Genomic DNA, 17,826 nt, shown 5'->3' with positions numbered 1-17,826 from the left:
CCTCGATAGAATTACACCATGAAATATTAACGCTTTCCATAATTCAAATCAAACTGATGTCTTCTTGATCTCTATTGAAGTAAAAGGACCAATGGAGTTTGGCCTCGATGTACATAGTATATGTTCCCAATCAGGTTAGTGAATCTTCATTCAAGACTAACTTGACATATGATTGGTCGGTTTTAACGTCCCGTATAATCGATTTAGAGACCGCGATTTGGCAGAGATAAACAAGATCACTTCTAGCGCTCGAACAATCCTTTGAGTTATCACCTATCATGGCAGACAGAGGAGAAAGGAATTTGGAAAGGAGGAGGGAACGTAGATCCGTGTCCCCGAACCGCTCAGATCGCCATAAGCATCGCGAGAGATCACCACCGTCTCGCCACCACAAACACCACCACCGCCGAGAGAGAGTAGCCACAGCTCCAGTAGAGCTGCCGTATAACTCGCGGCAACTCACCAAACATGATTACAGAGCGTTCAAACCTATGTTTGCCCTGTATCTTGATATTCAAAAGGGCAAAGTTCTAGACGATCTCGACGAAACTGAAGCACGGGGTCGGTGGAAGAGCTTCATTGGCAAGTGGTAAATACAAGTCTATCTATACGCATATAACTACAGTTATTAACACGTGTAGGAACCGATGCGAGCTATCAGAAGGCTGGTATGACCCGTCAACCTACCAAAAAGCTGTGGCGGCAGTGTCAGAACTTGAACCAGAATCACGTGATTCGGAGCCACCATCTCGCGATGCTCCCAAACAACGGTATCAGAGAGACGAACCAAGCAGACGGGAAGATCCAGAGAGTAGTAGCGATGATTCTGTTGGCCCTGCTCTCCCCGGCCAAGAAGGTCGACAAGGGAGGGGTCGGATGGGACCCAGCATTCCCAATATGCAAGATCTGGAGCTGAGGCGAGAAAACGAGTCCGAAGAAGCCTATACGCGACGAAAAGAGCAGCGCGAAGACATGAAGTATGCACGCAAACTTGATCGTAAGGGGCAAAAGGAGGCCCTGGATGAACTTGTGCCTCGTGCCGAAGCTGGAACGCGAGAAAGACAGCTCGAGAAGAAACGCGAAAAGAACGAGACGATGAAGTCTTTCAGAGATAAGTCGCCTGGAGCGGCGGAAGTGCCCGAGAGCGAGTTAATGGGCGGTGGGGATAGCTTGGGTGAGTTTAAAGCCAAGAAGCAGGAGTTTGAGAGGAAGAAGAATGATAGGGAGCTGAGGAGAGAGGAGATGCTTATGGCGAGGGCGGCGGAGAGAGATGAGCGATTGCAGGAATACAGGGAGAAGGAAGATAAGACAATGGCGATGCTCAGGGGGTTGGCAAGACAGAATTTTGGGGCATAAGCAGTTTACGTGTATTTGGATGTGTTGGAGCCTTGGTTTCCTGGGTTTGGTATAATAGCTTTAGCGGAACATAACTAATGGCTACTGTCATAAAGCAACATTTAGCCCTCATAATAGCTCAAGCTAAATTGCCCATTAGGTGGTAAATAGCGCAATACCATCCTAGTAATCACCTCGCAGTCCCTCCAGCAAACCCCGAATCAATGCTTCTGCAGAACCGCATGTACCGTGCCATCAACCGTAACTCCTTGTATAACTGCCTCGAAAATCCCAGTCTGTTCGCCGCTTCCATCTTGGAGCCACTGCTGTAAGAGGTCGTTGCTCTCCTTAGGCTTGACATCATCCGCCCTTGTTCCCACTGTGATATGCGGAACCGTGTTGACACACTCCCAACCTTCAGTGACCAGCCGGACAACAATCGCCATGATTCTGTGGCTCCATACAACACGTTCTAATTGGACTTGACAATCTCCCAACGGCTTCTCTTCATCTCCGTGTACTTCAAATAGGGCCTTGTATTTATTCCATACTTCGGGTTGCTGCCTAGCTGAGGCGCGGTGGATCAATGTAACGTGGAACTTTGGCTGCACTCGGCGAGTCTCTTGGAGCTGTCTGAAGAATGCCGCTTTTGCGTCGTCTTGAGTCGAAAATGTCTTCTCCAGGGCATCCAGGATCTGTTGGGTTGGTATGTCGACCGCAATATATTCAAGGGCCTTCTTTTTAGGTGCAGCAGGTACGATGGGCTTCTGCTGCTTTGGCTGCTAAAAATCTATTAGCTGTGGTTTGATATGCTTATTAACAGATCGTACCTGGTTTGTCTTTACCTTCGGCCCACGTCCAGAAACATCATGCTTCAATTCCGGCTTGTACTCGTTCAATGCAAAAGCAATAGCATCGTCCAAATCCTCGCTAGTAGGCATAGTGGTGAATAGTTTCGGGTACAGTTCGCTCAACCGGGCGATCACAGTCTCCAAATTTTGACGCGAGTCTGAGATTGGATCTAAATCGATAACAGAATCAAAGCCATGGTCGGGATCTTGGTCCAGGCGGAGTGGCTCAAAACGGTTGATGAAACCCTGCATTATTCCCATCACCTTGCTTTTGTCGGATGCAGCTTGAATCGTTTGGTGATTGTCTCCTCTTGCAAAAACGCGGCCCATGGTGACTTGTTTTATTTTCTCAATCGAGTTAAAATCATGGACGAAATTCAATGCCACTAGGCGTGCCGAAGAAATGTATTGGTGGTGCACATCGCCAATGAGTTGCTTCCTCTCATGCTTCTGCGCGTTGTTTCTGTCGGCGATCACAACCGGCTTGTCTTCAAGCTGGCTCATAACCTCCTTGGTGAACCTAGGAGGTCTGCCTTTTCCTTGGATATTGTCGTTCTGCACATGGCCCCAACCGAACAAATGCTGCAATGCAATGGCAATTGTTGTCTTTCCGCAGCCGATAGTTGCAATTGGTACAAGGATGATATTCTTTGTGGCATCTTGTGGTGCCTCGCCCTCATTTGAGTATTCCAGGCGAAGGAGGTCTGAGCCCTTCAGGTTCTTCTCTTTCAGAAAATCGTCTCTCAGCTCAATGATGCCGTGATTGCTATTGTAATCTCTCGCCAACTTTGGGTTTTCGGCCAGCTTCTTTCTCGCAAATAGCAGATACTCCTCGGTGATTTTGACGTGCTTCTTGAAAAGAGGTGGTTTTCCGTTGATCATCATCTTGGTGCATTCTCTCCATTGTCTGAACATCAAGTATGGCTCCTCGAACTTATACTTGAAGAACCAATCTTGGTATTCTCTTGACCTAAAATTTGATTTGCATCGAATAACAAATCCCTCCACGTCTCGTCCATTGTACGAACCCGTCTCTGCCACCCCTTCGAGGAATGATCGGACTTTAGTGATCTCGTCCAAAACGAGAAAATCAGTACGCTTGAATCCCCAGTCATTGGCGAATTGCTGGACTTGTAACCCAGAGTAAGTTGTGAACTCCGGGATATTGATATTGATTCCATGTAAATACAATCCAGCAGAATCTCCGCGATACGCAAGGATGTGTTCTTCGAAATCATCATCACATAATTCCGCTACTGCAGTGGCATTTCTCTTCCTCAACTCCCTGGAAAGATCTTGCCTAGTCTTCCCTACGGCCTTGAGTTGCCTGTCGACCCATCGTTCGCCTGCTATGGCATGGCTAAGATTCGAGTCCTCACGTGGCCCAGTCGAATGCTTGCTGCAAACCAGCAACGAGTCATCAGACAGACCGCTGATGAAGATGATGCACCCGTTTTCCTTGAGACTCAACTCATATGGGCCTTTCGTGTATTGCTCAATGTTGCTCCATTTTGTTGCTTCTACTTCCTCCGTATTGAAGAACTTGTCATAGCCACGAGTGGCAATCTCTGGGCGGTTATCCTTGGTGTGATATGTGAACAGCCCTCTTGCATATGTTGGGAGATCATCACGCTTGTAATCCCACTCTTGGAAGCGCCAGGAATCGACAACTAGCTTGTCAGGAGAGTTCTCCACGTTGAACTCGTTCTTCTTGCAACTGAACGTTTTCTTTGAACGTGATGCTCCGATCCATTTTTTGGCATGTGACTCTAGATCTTTGAGAAAGCTTCCGATTTCTTGTATATCCTGGGCAACGAAGGGTACATTCTCTTGGTCAGTCATTTTGACACAGAGTGTCGAACAGAGTGTCCAAGGCGTGGATGGACAAGTTGTAGTCAATTTGTAGCCGCAATAAATGAAGTGGGGGATATTAAATTCCCAAAAATGGAATTTCGGATAAAATCATGCAAAGGGCCTGATATAACTTGAAAGAAGATGGGTATAAGAGACTTCTAGTATTCACAAGCTTTACCATGCCCCTTGCAATATAAAAGCGGTATGAATCACAAACCAACCAACGTTGGATCTGATCTATGTTGTTCCCAGTGCCTGTCATGGTGATTTTAGGCGACTTGCGCTAGTGAGCCTTGTCAGCCTTGTTGGCGGGGTAAATTTTGTTGGCCGCAACAGTCACCGTCCAACACCAACCTCACGAAAACTAAAATTAGAAAAGCAGCACGACATTGTCATTAAACTATTCACGATGTCTAACCCATTTCTTCTTGCCGCTGATAATTCGCCTGAGCTCCTGCCGCTCCTACGCGCCAATCCCAGCCTTGCATCAGCCCAAGATGACCATGGATACTCTCTGATTCACGCTGCGGTGTCCTACAACCACCTAGACCTCCTACGAACACTGGTCAACGAGTTCAAAGTCGATGTTAATATCAGAGATGAGGATAATGAGACGGCTTTATTTGTTGCCGAGACTGTTGAGGCTGCGAAGGCCCTTGTCGAAGAGCTTGGTGCTGATCCCAAGATCACAGGCGACGAAGGAAGGACCGCTGCGGAATCGATACTGGCCGACGATGACTTCCCTGAAGTTGCTGCGTATCTCGCATCCTTCGCGGATGGAGGTAGCACTACACAAGCGAATGGCAACGGCACCGATGCACCTTTGGCGCCAGTGATTGGACAGGTTCCTCCGTTGCCAGCAGGAATCTCGATTGACATGGGCACCATGGCACCGGAAGATATTGGTGATAACGAGGTTGACCAAGAATTCAGGAGGAAGATTGAAGAGTTGGCAGCAAGAGAAGATTTCCAAGACGAAGCTGGCCAAGCGGAATTAAGAGCACTCGTCACCGAGGCGTTTAGGGGCCAAGTGAACCCGGCGGAGAGGGACGTACGCCAACGCACGGATTGAAGAGATGTATTCAATTGTGCTCGACCTCCCAGAGCATAAATTCTGATGAGGGCCCTGGTATCTTCGATATGGTACAATCTCTGGAGGTGGCTGGCAAGCTGTCTGGAAATCCAGACACGGAAAAGGAGAACCAGGACTTTGTCGTTGCTGCAAGCACGGCTGACACGAAAGTTTTATGTGCCCAAGATGAGGACATGAAGCCTTTCCAGGTGATTTTCACCAGGGCCTGATTCTCCCCTTCAGGCTTATCAGAGGGAGGTGATGTGTATCGTGATAGAAAAGGGTCGATTTGGTCGTTCACATCTACCCTGGGGCTTTCCAAGGAGATCAGAGACAGCCACTCGTATAAATCAGCTGCGAACTCGCCAAAGTTGTCTCCTTCGTCAGCTCCTATTGGCGGCGTGACATTCGGCATGTTAACTACTGGGCCACGAGTTATACTTGGGGGACAGTTGATCTTGACGGGAAAATGTTTGGCCAAGGGATCCGGAGATGGAGCTGTATATATGTTAGCCACATGGTTAAAGTTCATAGACAGAAATAACGGACCTTCGCCTTCCAAATTGCAAAACAGCCATGTGACGGGTTTGTTCAACACGTTCTTGAATGCGTAGACTATCCTATCAAACCCCTTCTTCCCATGCAGCATCGAAGGTTGGCGCAGGTTAATCTCCACAAGCCATCTTGCGCGAGCACCTCTCTTCCCCTTCGCGCCATCAGGCTCCCCAGCCAAGCCCGCTCTCTCGTAACTCTCCTTCTCCAGCGCCAAGGTCAGAACACCATCTCGTAACGAGTAGACATCATTGACCCCTTGCTTTCCTTCAGAGAGCATGAGGATATTGCCCTTCTTAATATACTCTGTAAAAAAGTCTCCGGATAGCAACTCGGCCAGTGGCAGGATAACACGTGAATAGGTAGGCACTGAAAATTTACTGTCCATATCAATCTGGATACTCTCATATAGCTCTTGCGGCAAGATCAGCTCAGCCTATACTCGTATTAGTATCATTCTACCTTGAATCAGATGTAGCTTAGACCTTATGTACGAATGGCACAGCCAAAATCGTCGAGTACGGCTTCCTCCTCACAGGCGGCTGCGCCGGGTCCAAGTGACCCATTGCCCCATGAGTTACAAAGCATGTCTCCCTCTCCTTCTTGCCGCCATCAAATTGAAACATGATAATGGCTTCCGTCCGAAATTCTTGTCGTTATGCTTGAATTTCTGAGCTCCAACGGAGAATCCGAATTAGGACTAGCGTCATTATCATTTCTGTCAAGTCGCGCTACGTGATCACCTGATCTTGATCCACCATCAATTTTTCCACGCTAGTGCTCGCGCTAGCGGCTGCGACAATTGTATAAAGTCTCCGACTTCCTCAGAAACTCTTCCTTTTCTTTTCATGTCGATTTTACTTCGTGAGTTTACCCCCATTACTCCAGCAACACTCCAGTATCACAACTGGCAGTGTCAAGCACACAATACGTTTGAACACCAGCTAACAGCAAATCTCAGATGGAATCATTTTCTTTAGTAAACATCCCCATACTGTGTTTCTCACGAAAGCCACAGATTCCAACCTGGTTGATGACTTATCTCCTCACTGCCCAAGAGTGATACCTTAGACTCTCGCACTGCGCGCAAGCGTGGCGGTTGCCTCGCAAGAGGTGCTGTATAGAGAGTGGTGATGATCTTGTCCCGGTCTCGCGGTCTGCCTTCGGGCGCGCGGATTGGGTGGGTGGTGATGGATGTCTGACAGGCCTATATTTTTTTCATTGCAGGCGCGACTTGATGTCGCGTTGTGAAGAAGAATTTGATCGACGGCACCTGTGGATGATATAGTATAGTTTGCGAAGAATGCTTATTTGATATCAAGCTTGTAGATAACCCACTTGTGATTCTAGTGATAACCGTTGAAAATATGTCCAGCACTAGCCAGACTCCTGTCGCATGTTTTGCTCAAAAATATCTTGAAAACGCCCCACACGATGCCTTACAAATGAAAGGGGTCCGATGCCAGTTCTGCCCCATATATTGTGGTCACAACATACAATTTAAACCCTTCAATGAAACATTTGAGAGCACAAACCGTAAGACGACAACTTTTTGTAACGTGTAAATATCATTATATGACTATAGCTGACTTATATCCTCTCCTCGGTTTATCACAAACCTACATGCCTCCCCATTGTATCATACATTACCCATCCCAAATATCCCGCAATAGCAATCCCCAAAAGCAACGCCCTGACCAGGCCAGGAGATAACCATCAATCTGACCCACCATCATCCATCGTACCCAAAAAGGATGACATCCTATTACCCCCACTTATCGGAAGGCACTGACACTCCTGCTCTCCCTCAGTCTCCGTCCAGCCTCCTCCCCCTTATTCCCCCCCTTCCGCTCAACAACTTTCATCCAATCATCCCACTCCCCCGCGATCTCCATAAGCACCCCTCCCATAACCTGTGCACTAGCCATGAGCCCATGGCCCTCTCCCTCCAATATCCTCACCTCGCACCTCCTCATCATCTTCCCCAGCCACTTCACATTCTCAACCGGAACACGCGTGTCCTTGCTGCCATGGTGAATCACCACAGCGCGCGTAATATCCACGTAGCGGAACCCAATCGTATGTCTCCTCTCCAAACACACCAACAGGTCCACCGCGGGATTGGCCCCGCTGGTGGCTAAATCCCAGATGGCGTGCGTCAAGCGCGTGTCGTATGTAGTTTGCCTCTCCTTGCTCGACGCCGACATAGCAGCAGCTGCCAAGATCGCAGCCTCGCTGCTTAGGTCCGGAGGGTTATTCGCAGCGCGAGGAAGAGGTGCCGCCTGTCCCGATTTCACCGGTCCATATTGATCAGTATGTGGACCGACATTCTCCTTGTCGCCAGGACCAACTGCGACGACGTTCGGCCTAATAATGGTAGGCGCGTCTTTGGCGGTGGTGGACTTGCGTTTACTGCGCTTCTGCTTTGGTAGGCTTGAGGTGATAGAGCTGCTTGTGGCGGACATGAATGATGAGTTTGCAGCTTTGAGGATTGGCGTGGGGAGGGCACGGAGAATGCGCTGTGATGTTGGGATGGAGTTGGCTGGAGGCATGACCTGTTGCCCTCCGAAAACGTTGAGTTGGGACGGAGGAATCCAGGGGGCGAGGAGGTGGATGCGGCCACGGATGTGCTGTGGCATGCGGAGGGCAGTGGCAAGGGCGTAGATGGCGCCAGCGGAGTGAGCCAAGATGGAGAATTTGGTGATTTTAAGGGTCTGGCAGATAGCGTATACATCATCTAATGATTGTTAGCATAGTAAGAGTGACGATGAAAAAGGGAGCTTACCAGGCCAGCTAAGCGGTGTGGCAGTTCCGTCCGTATAAGGTTCACTCTCACCAACACCGGGTCTATCAGGGGTAATCAAACGCAACTTCAGCGTGAGGGCAAGCTCATCGTAGAAGGCGGTGATATATCTCGTCAAGCCCATTCCTACGCAGCAAAACACAGCAAATCCCTCAGGGTCTCCAACCTCGGAGAACGAGATGACTCGCCCAGTTTGTGGATGCGTAATCTTGTGTGATAATCGTGGAGAGCACAGATAGGCATCTACAGCATCATCGATAGAATCTGCACTTGTTGGACGAGCATCTGTGCTCACGCGATTGGCCTTGCCATCAGCTGCCTGTGCATCCTTCTTCGGGTTTGACGATGTTCTGCGATGCTTCTCTACTTTGTCGCCCTCCGCACCACTCTGGTAACCCGACGAGCGTCTGGCCTTGTTTGAGTCCCGTTTTGAGTCTCGTCTCCCTGCAAGTCTCTCGAATGGATCTGGCGTTAGCCTTCCACTGGATTTCTTCGCTTTATTCTGCGCTTGCTCGGACTTATCGCGAGATGTACGCTGGGTAACGTTCGGCGATGGTGCCCCGTCGTCTTTAACGAACTGGCCCTTCGCCTGGTCGGCATACAGACTCCTGTCTGGTTCGCCTGTTCTTGTTTTCTGTTGGGTTGGCAGTGGGATTGCTGATTGATCTCTGGGTTTCTGTACAGCCAAGCTGGATTGCGACTGGCCAAACTTTTCGGCGCCCTTGTCCACAACTGGACTTGAGTGTTCGTCGACCTCCTTGATCGTATCATCAGCAAGCTCTGGGGCCGGTTGCCTTGAGCTTCTGCCGCTGTGGGGTGCGCGCTTCTTATTCCGCAATGACGAGTCCCGCGTGGGGATGTAACGCCCTGATCCGATCCCACCATTGCTGGTCCCATTCATAGAGCTATCTGGCCCAATGGAAGGACTCGGCGCGGCGGAGTCATTCCAGAGGTATTCCGGTTGTTCAACAACCGGCTCTTCCGTTATCGGTGCTTCAGACATGAATGATTTCGTATCAAACTCTTGCTTTGGAAGCCGTTCTACTCCCGAACCTCTCGTGGTACTGGATGATGAGCGCTTTCTCTCAGACTCGCGCATCCGTTCTTTGGAGCTCATGTAGAGTAATCCCTTGTTGTGTCTCCCTTGCTTCTTATCCCAGCTATCCGAGGAGCGCCTCCTCCTCAGGTCCCGTGGAAGCGAACCTGGCTCTATCGATACACTTCCAATGCTCAGAGCGTCGTCTCCGCTAGATTCTCTCGACGTCGGCCTTGAGCTCCTCAACAAGTTCTTAATCGGTGTTCCGTCGGGTTTAGGTGATTTGGGAGCAGTCAACGCTGAGAACCCGGACGGAGGCTTAGCGGTTCGGATAACTGGTGCAGCCGCAGACATCTCATCCAGAGGCAGCTCATTCATAGCATAGTTATGAGAGGACTGGTTGTATGCGCCATAATCGATACCAAAACTGCCGCCCTGGCTGGTCTCATTCTGGAGCAAGCGATCGATAGGGTCGAAGGTGGTTTGTGTCGCATATGGGGAACTAGGTAGAGAGTTCGCGGCGCCTGGGAGTTCGAATAGTCGGTTTGCGGGTGACGAGATGATCGACAGCGATGTGATAAGGCTGGAGATGACCTCAGGAGAGGCAGGGTGGACATGCACTCGATTCCCGTCTGTCGCGCGAAGCTTTAACGACGGAGGAGGAAGCGATCCTCTTCGGCCTTCGTACTTTCCTTCGTACCTTGTACGCTCCGGAATGGGCGGGGGGGTGGAGGGAGGAGCCATATTGGCTAGTTGGTGGCACACTGGGTGGTTCGTTTGGTGTCAACGGTTATCCCTTTGCTCCCGCTGTAATCTCAGTTGGTCGGTTCACTGCATCTGCAGTCGTCTGCAGTGTGTCGCGTATTCGTTAGAACCCTGTGTATCCTACCAGGCCTAACAAGGGCGTGCAGGTGCGAAGTCGGTCAAAAGAGAGTTCTAAACGCCCGAGCGCATTATGCGTTAAATTTCGAATCGGGTAACAGGGCGACCACAGCGCGCGACAGAAGCTATTGTTTGGATAACTTTGGTCAGTTTTAACTTTCAGGAGAGGGTTTGTGGGAGGACGAGAAGAGAGGGGAAGGGCCGAAAGTGGACAATGGGGGAGACTCACGCCGTGAATGTCTCGGAGATGAATAGGAGTTGGATCCCGCTTTCACGCGCGACCTGTCATTCAGCGTGGGATTCCGGGACCGAATTGAGAATGGTAAAATATAATCAGGAGGTAAGGGACGCCAGGGAGAAGATGGTTCGATAGTGATACAGGGGAATGCGACAAAAAGGATAAGATATAAGAAGGAAGGTTGGAGGGTAGAAGGCAATAGACAATCGCAGTGGTAGCAGAGGGTAGCAGTGCGTGCAGCGTTAAATTGACTCGCACCCACGAACAGGTCGGAGCTTGCCCCTGACGGAGAATCTGCTTATTACTGTCATCACGGGGAAGCTGGATCGATGCGGAGAGGCACGTGCACGAACAGGGTCCTTGGGTCTTTGGGGGTGGGATACTAAGCCTAATTGGGCTGAACTGAGTACCGCGACTGCGGCTTGTCCCTTGGGGCAGGGCGGGAAGGCGGTGAGACCCTTTTTAGCGGGAATTCTGCCATTTACCTTTCACTCCCCTGACTGACCGCTTTCGTTGGTATGCACAGACCAATTCTAGGCTCTTCCTCATTGGGTAGTCCAAGAATGTAAGCTCAAAGCAAGTCTGGAAGTTATGTCGTCATAGAGCATGTCTTTGTTATTTATCAACCCATTGAGGGTCCACATACAATATATATACAACAATGCCAGTATATATATAAGGGCAGACTAAGTGAGATTCCTCATCTTTCTTTGTATGCATGCATATATGGTCGTCGCATAAAGTGTCTCAACTCATCAAACCAACGCGTTATCTGCTTCACAGCCCTCAAACACCATGGGCGCATTACTCTCACTTCCAGTAGTGGGCTACCTGCTCCTGCCCACACTCGGCACCTACTCAACCTCTCTCAACCTCTTATTCTTCTACATGACTTGGTCAACCCTTGTCCTCACACAATCCCAGCTCCGCGTCGAGGTTATTGGCACCCTCGCCGTGCGCGCCCTCTTCTTCCTACTCCCCGCAGCCTTCTTCCTCCTCTTCGACACAATCATACCGAGCTTGGCAGTAGGCCTTAAGATCCAGGGCGCCCCAGCGTTACCAACCCGGACTGGCGGCGTGCAAGGCGCAAAAAAGAGCAAGGGCACGCCGCCGTGGTGGCAGGTTATTGGGGTCAGCTTGTTCAACATACTTCTGTCCGTCGGGATACAAGTCGCCGTAGAGTTCCTCTTCACTGAGGTTCTCCACATGCGCAGCGCCATGAAGATTACCACCACACTCCCAATGCCGTGGTCGATAGCAAAGGACGTCCTCCGAGGACTTGTCATAAGAGAAGTAAGCCTTCCGGCCTCCACCCTCACACACCACTAACAACCCCACAGGTCCTCCAATACTACATCCACCGCTTCCTCCACCGCCCCGCCCACCCCAACATCTTCTCCACGCTCCACAAGCAATGGAACCACTCCATCACAGCCCCCTACTCCTTCACCGCCTACTACGACCACCCCCTCCCCCACCTGCTCCTGCACTTCCTCCCCCTCTACCTCCCCACCCTCCTCTTCCGCCCCCACATCCTCACGCACCTCCTCCTCCTCGCCCTCACCACTCTAGAAGAAACCCTCGTCGCATCCGGCTACGCCACGCTCCCCGGCATCATGCTGGGCGGCATCGCGAGACGGCAGGATCGACATATGCAGAGTCGTGGTAGGGGAAATTTTGCGCCGTGGGGGTTTATGGATTGGTTGCATGGGACGAGTGTGGGGGGGGATGTGATGGAGGATGTGAGGGATGAGGCGGAGAAACATCAGGTTAGGGAGAGAGCGGGGGGGATGCTGGATGAGGCGGCGGAGAAGGGCAGGGAGGGGGTGAAGGCGTTGAGGGGGAGGAGGAAGAAGCAGCATGCTTAGGGGGTGGGAGTAGATAGTTTTGGGGATTTTTAGAAATATATCCTTTGTTTATGTTGGCTGACATATATTTTGCTATGAGAGCGAAGTTATGTGCCTGGCCAAGCAAGAAAGTCTATCATCGAAAACTGGGAAGAAGAACTCAGACAGATCTTTGATGATGCACATAAATTTCAGGCTCTTATATTAATCCACGATACAGGATCGTGGTAGAGGCTTCTGGGTGTCAACTGTCGTGATATTTCCTGTCAGCACCAGTGTATACTGCTGCCACCAACCTCCATCCTGTCATCGTTTCTCTTGAAAGAAACGATGTCACTCTCGCTGTTGCAGATTCCTACTATCTGCGAGGTGAAGACGTCCATCTACAGCAGCAAATGAGGATAGCTCGTGGTTCTCGGGGTCGATGCACCTGAAGCGGGATGCCAGCTTGCAAACTGTTTCTTTCATTCTGCCTGAGCAATATCGGTCTAATTCAACAAGAATTTCAATGTGTATGCTGTCTCTTGATCCTGTCTCGTCTTTTTCGTATCGTTTAATCCTTGTTTCTACTTACTTGCCTCGATGAGGGTTCTATATAAGTATCGCCGGTCCCATATCCAATGACGAGTGTAGCCACTACTTTTTCATCTTTTCTTTCCTTCATTAATAGTTTGTCCCCAGAACCACCCATCACAACCCCTTTTCTTTCAACCCCCTAAATCGTCCCCGGCCGTCATCAGCCTATCCCACCCTCCAGCCGTCGTAGACCTCGACATGTTCCTCGTACGCAAATCGTACCCAATTTTGGACACGAAACACTCTCAAAGCTGACCACCCATATGGACGTGGAGCGCTTGGAAACCGGGATCATTCAGCCATGCGAACCGGCTTGGATAACACGCACGCTCTAGGTTCGTCGCAAAAACATTAGGCGCTCTGGGAATGATCCATAATTACATCCCACTAAATGCAACCACCATCAAGTCAGGGTATGGTAACGCCAGTTTAATACTTCAAGTCAGCGTATGTAGCTGCCAGATAAACAACAGTGTCTTCTCACCACCGCTTTTCTTCCTACCGTTACAGATTATCACTGTCGAGGATTCTCACTGTCACTGCGTCTACCACAACCCAGTGCCAGCTCAACTTATCACCGCGCTGGCAGCTTCTATTATCAAGGTTCCGTGTATGGACCTGAGGTTCAACAGCGAGGGAGAAGGGGAACAGAGAGAGACGATGAGGTCGGGTGTGGCACGGCAAGATGAAGCTGTGGGGGGATGAGGTCCCGCACCGCCCATGTAGCATTTGAAAATGCTCTTTTGTTTGTCGAGTGTGCAGCTCAAAAATGGGGAGTGGGGGATTTATAGGGGTTATGTGGTGTGTGCTCGGACAATCCTATAACCACACTTCGCCGAGGTGATTAAATGAAAGATAAATAACCAACCTAGCAACAAAACTAGCTGAATATATCTCCATGAGAGCATCGAACCCATCACCGCATTTCCGCAGCGAGACAATGTGCCCTTCCCACTCCGTTGACAAGCCAGGAGCTGCTCGCAAACCCCAGAACAAGCTCACAATATCAGCACCGCGCGACCATCAAAGTGATATTAAAAGGCTGCACAAAAGGCATACATTCATGGACAACGATTATAAGAATAGAGATAGCAACCGACTTTTTGGAGCCATTGCAATAGGAAGGGGAGTAAAGTTCTATGAATGGGATATGGGTCCTTCCCTCAGTTATCACTAGCGAAGATCCTGGACGACAAGACGTACTACCTCTTCTGCCTGCTCTGCTGTTGCTGGATGATTTCTTCCCATCGAAGTCTTCTTCTCACCGCGACGATTCTCGTCACCGTCTCCTCCTACCGTCGCCGATTCTCACCGCCACATCGACCAGCACTGCCACTACTCTGACCACTCGAGATGAGCGGAAGTAGCCATCGCAGCTTCTGGTATCAGGTGCGACATGTGTAACAATTGAAATACGGAACTCCTTATCATCTGTTCCAGGAATTGTAGTTTTGCCGCTGTTCCCGGGTGTCGCAGATGGAGAGGGGGGTACTTATAGGGGCCGTCTCCTCTCCCACGAACGTCCCATTCCCATGCCAACATCGTCATCTCAGAGCAAAAAGATCATCGCAAATGGGCAAACTATGGGAATAGCTGAGTATCTCCTCTAGCGCGCAGTGAAGGTATCCCCCCTCCCGTTTTTAAAGTGCTCTGTAATCATCCTCTCCATCCTCGCCTTGACCAGCCACGAGCAGCAAGACGAAACGTATATAACCCCATCCAACATCTGTATCCTCTACAAAGCCAAATTCGCAAAACCTATCGCTTGCCTTGCCGCCAGGCTCTAATACTCGACCTGGCTTCTGGAAAAGTATCCCATTTGCCCCTGTGTTGTTGCTGACTTCTCACTGTCGCTATCTATTCCCACCGCAGCTGCTTCTCACCCCCCCCGGCGCTGTCGCAGATTCCCGCCGCCACTCCGCCGACCTGTCACCACCCGGATCACTCGAGTTGAGGGGAAGCAGTTAGCGCGGCTTCTGACATCGAGGGCGGCAAGTGTGTAGTTGTGGGGACGCGACGACACATATGCTCTGTTCCAATTCTTTGCCTGTACTTGTCGAGTGTTGGAGTTGAGGGCGAGGTATTTATAGGGTGTGTGTGATGTGTGCTCGAGCTATCCCACAACTAGGCCTGGAGGACAAGGAAAGGGGTGGAAAGTGGATGACTAGATATGAGATGGGTTGAGTATATCCCCGAGTTCGCAGTGAAGCCTTCACAACACCCCCTCCCCCCCAGCTAGCCATAATCATTCTCCCCATCCCAGAGCACCAAAGAAAAACTTATATAAAACCCCCCAACACTCGTCCCGAAACAACCAACACAAAACCACACCACCACTCCAGTCCCACGACTGACATGAGCTCGTGCTCATGGATCTGGATCTATGATACCCGTATTATATCGCGAGTCTCTCTGATGGTCAAGACTGTGAGTGATGTTCTCTACACTACACGATCAGTTATGTCTGACATACGAAGACCCATCTGAAGTTTTGATTCTCTGATCTGTAGTTTTGGTATTTGAACTGCTGTTGCCGGATTACTTCTCATCACGGCCTTCTTCTCACCACTGCTTTCCTCCTGCCGTCGCGGATTTCTCACCGTCCCTCCTACCACCGCCGTCCCCTGAGACAGTAATCAAACACACACCCCCATCCAACCCACCAACACGCTCTATGAGAGAGAAAGGCTCCAGGGAAGACGGCAAGACCAACCATAAGGTCATTTTTAGTGTCATTTCCTCTGAAGCCATACCTGTCACCGGCGAGCCCGGGATATTTATACCCGTCGCCTACCCATCGCTGCTCAGAGGAGCGGACGGTGTGGGGTAGTGGACGGTAGGGAGGGGAAGGGGGGTGGGATGGGATGTTGTTCTTTTGGTCACGCATGTATGTTAATTGGGTGATGAAAAAAAATATATATATCACCGACCGTCTAGAGCGAGGTGGAATCCCTTTAGTGTCCTGATTATCGTGTGTGGTCATCAGTTCGTTTGTGGTGGGAGATTTATTTATATGGGGGCCCCGAGGAGGAGGCTGTTCGACCCTCACATTTGGCATTTTCCACGCGAAAGAGGTGCGGAGGGGATAGGGGGAGGTTTTGATGTCTGTTCTTGGTCGACGAGCGGGAGGGGCGTGGAGGTTGGGTATAAAAGGGTTTCTATTTACATCATTTCCCCTATCCTAAATCGCAATACAAAATTTTGGTATCTACATTCTCCCACCCCTCCCATTTACTCCCCCACCGTCCTCGCCCCCCCAACCTCCACAACATGCACCCTCTTCTCATCCCCCCCACTCCCCTCCCCACCACTCTCCCTCGCGCTCCCCTCCACATCCCCATCATCCGTCCCCTTCTTCACCTTCCGTCCCCAAGGCCAGCGCCCTCTCACCTCTTGGAACCGCATGCTCGCAAACATGGCGATGACGAAGATCCAGTAGATGTTGTAACTAATCACGCTGCCGTAGGTGGCGGAGTTTTGCCATCCGAAGACGGCGTTGAAGATTCCCCAGCCGCCGCCGCCGTTGAGGTCGGGGCTGCCGAACTGGAGGGGTGTCAGTAATCAGAACCCAGGATTCCCGGAAAAGGATCGGAGGGGAAATGGGAGGAGAGAAGCGAAGGAACTCACATTCACATGCCACACCGACTTATCGATATCGTAAGACCCCGGCCCAGCACCCGTCTCGGCCGCGTCGCCTCCAACGGCATTATTCCACAGCTGCGCCTCGAAGAACCACACAGCGCGGGAGAAGAGACCCGCGGCAACGAGGTAGAGGAAGCATGTTGAGACGATGAGGAAGTACTGTAAACGCGCCGTTGCACCGCCCCTGTTTCCGTTAGTCCCCTTCCCTTTTCCCAGTCCAATTCCCGCAAGAGTAGTGGTAGGTAACCTGAATTGGCGGAGACACGACTTACTTATAAATAATATACCCAATCGCCGCCCCCGCCAACAACCCCATCACAACGGGCAACGGCACACTCGCCGCGGGACTCGAAAAGCTCACTCCCGCAATAAAAACAATCGCCTCAATCCCCTCCCTCAACACCGTCACAAACGGCACCAAAAACATCGCATACCTCTCGCACCACCTCTGGAACCGATTCCTCTTCCCCTCCTCCTTCTCCGCCTTCTCAGTCAGCGCCTTGGCCAGCTTAACCCGCCACTTATCCTGTAACTTCGACACCCTCAGCAGCGCCGCGCCAAGGGCTGTGATGATGATCGCTGCGACGAGCCCGAAGGAGCCTTCCCAGTAGTACTCGGTCGATTGCCAGGCATTGCGACTTAAACCGTAGAAAGCGCCGATTAGACCGCCGCCGATGATGAGGCAGAGGGTGAGGCCGATGATGGAGCCGAGCCAGACTTGGCGCACGAGTTTCTTGTAGATGACGGGGTCGGAGGTGGGGCCAGAGAGGGTTTGTTTGAGGAAGGCGAGGAGGACGGAGATGATGATGCCGGTTTCGATGGTTTCGCGGAAGACGATGAAGAAGACGGGGACGGCGAAGACGTTGGGTGCCATTGTTGGCGGGGGATGGGGGGGTGGTGAAGCCTTGAGGCAGAGAGGGGGGGGTTGGGTGGTAGAGATGCGCGAGAGAGAGGGAGAGGTGGGAGAGAGAGAGGTTTATGGGAAGAGGGACGTGGGGTGTAGGAGGGAAAAAAGGAAGCGAGAGGGAGGGAGAGGTGAGGTAAGGAGGGTTGTCAAAATAGTACTAGGCTATGGTCCCGGGGTCTGACACAACAGCTGCAGCTGCATGATCTGATAAAAGCCGAAGAACGGGAGGAG

At 51.0% G+C, this 17,826-nt stretch overlaps 7 protein-coding genes across 7 annotated transcripts; 3 read left to right on the top strand and 4 right to left on the bottom strand.

The window, feature by feature from the left end:
- Positions 1-231: 231 nt before the first annotated feature.
- Positions 232-1,464, top strand: VE01_00302 (uncharacterized protein). Its single transcript, XM_018269834.2, has 2 exons — positions 232-589; positions 642-1,464. The coding sequence occupies exons 1-2, from the start codon at positions 279-281 to the stop codon at positions 1,354-1,356; spliced, it is 1,026 nt and encodes a 341-aa protein (XP_018135281.2). The 5' UTR covers positions 232-278; the 3' UTR covers positions 1,357-1,464.
- VE01_00301 (uncharacterized protein) lies at positions 1,004-4,228 on the bottom strand. The gene is made up of 2 exons (XM_018269833.2): positions 2,166-4,228; positions 1,004-2,117 (listed from the first exon to the last, which is right to left on the bottom strand). Exons 1-2 carry the CDS (start codon positions 4,026-4,028, stop codon positions 1,557-1,559), a joined length of 2,424 nt encoding a protein of 807 aa, XP_018135284.1. The 5' UTR covers positions 4,029-4,228; the 3' UTR covers positions 1,004-1,556.
- Positions 4,229-4,449: 221 nt separating this feature from the next.
- VE01_00300 (uncharacterized protein) lies at positions 4,450-5,342 on the top strand (the record flags this gene model as incomplete). The annotated part of the gene is made up of 2 exons (XM_018269832.1): positions 4,450-5,091; positions 5,145-5,342. 2 exons carry the CDS (start codon positions 4,450-4,452, stop codon positions 5,340-5,342), a joined length of 840 nt encoding a protein of 279 aa, XP_018135283.1.
- A 186-nt stretch (positions 5,343-5,528) lies between these two features.
- VE01_00299 (uncharacterized protein) lies at positions 5,529-6,290 on the bottom strand (the record flags this gene model as incomplete). Its single annotated transcript, XM_018269831.1, has 3 exons — positions 5,529-5,610; positions 5,658-6,100; positions 6,159-6,290. The coding sequence occupies 3 exons, from the start codon at positions 6,288-6,290 to the stop codon at positions 5,529-5,531; spliced, it is 657 nt and encodes a 218-aa protein (XP_018135035.1).
- Positions 6,291-7,218: 928 nt separating this feature from the next.
- Positions 7,219-10,905, bottom strand: VE01_00298 (uncharacterized protein). Its single transcript, XM_018269830.2, has 3 exons — positions 10,615-10,905; positions 8,450-10,510; positions 7,219-8,401 (listed from the first exon to the last, which is right to left on the bottom strand). The coding sequence occupies exons 2-3, from the start codon at positions 10,245-10,247 to the stop codon at positions 7,440-7,442; spliced, it is 2,760 nt and encodes a 919-aa protein (XP_018135034.1). The 5' UTR covers positions 10,248-10,510; positions 10,615-10,905; the 3' UTR covers positions 7,219-7,439.
- Positions 10,906-11,230: 325 nt separating this feature from the next.
- VE01_00297 (uncharacterized protein) lies at positions 11,231-12,971 on the top strand. The gene is made up of 2 exons (XM_018269829.2): positions 11,231-11,916; positions 11,964-12,971. Exons 1-2 carry the CDS (start codon positions 11,419-11,421, stop codon positions 12,489-12,491), a joined length of 1,026 nt encoding a protein of 341 aa, XP_018135043.1. The 5' UTR covers positions 11,231-11,418; the 3' UTR covers positions 12,492-12,971.
- Positions 12,972-16,277: 3,306 nt separating this feature from the next.
- VE01_00296 (uncharacterized protein) lies at positions 16,278-17,821 on the bottom strand (the record flags this gene model as incomplete). Its single annotated transcript, XM_018269828.2, has 3 exons — positions 16,961-17,821; positions 16,674-16,872; positions 16,278-16,589 (listed from the first exon to the last, which is right to left on the bottom strand). The coding sequence occupies exons 1-3, from the start codon at positions 17,560-17,562 to the stop codon at positions 16,278-16,280; spliced, it is 1,113 nt and encodes a 370-aa protein (XP_018135042.1). The 5' UTR covers positions 17,563-17,821.
- Positions 17,822-17,826: the final 5 nt, after the last annotated feature.

The sequence above is a fragment of the Pseudogymnoascus verrucosus genome, assembly GCF_001662655.1.
Source record: "Pseudogymnoascus verrucosus strain UAMH 10579 unplaced genomic scaffold scaffold_1, whole genome shotgun sequence".
Taxonomy (NCBI): Eukaryota; Fungi; Ascomycota; class Leotiomycetes; order Thelebolales; family Thelebolaceae; genus Pseudogymnoascus; species Pseudogymnoascus verrucosus.
This window is presented reverse-complemented; position numbering and strand designations above follow the sequence as displayed.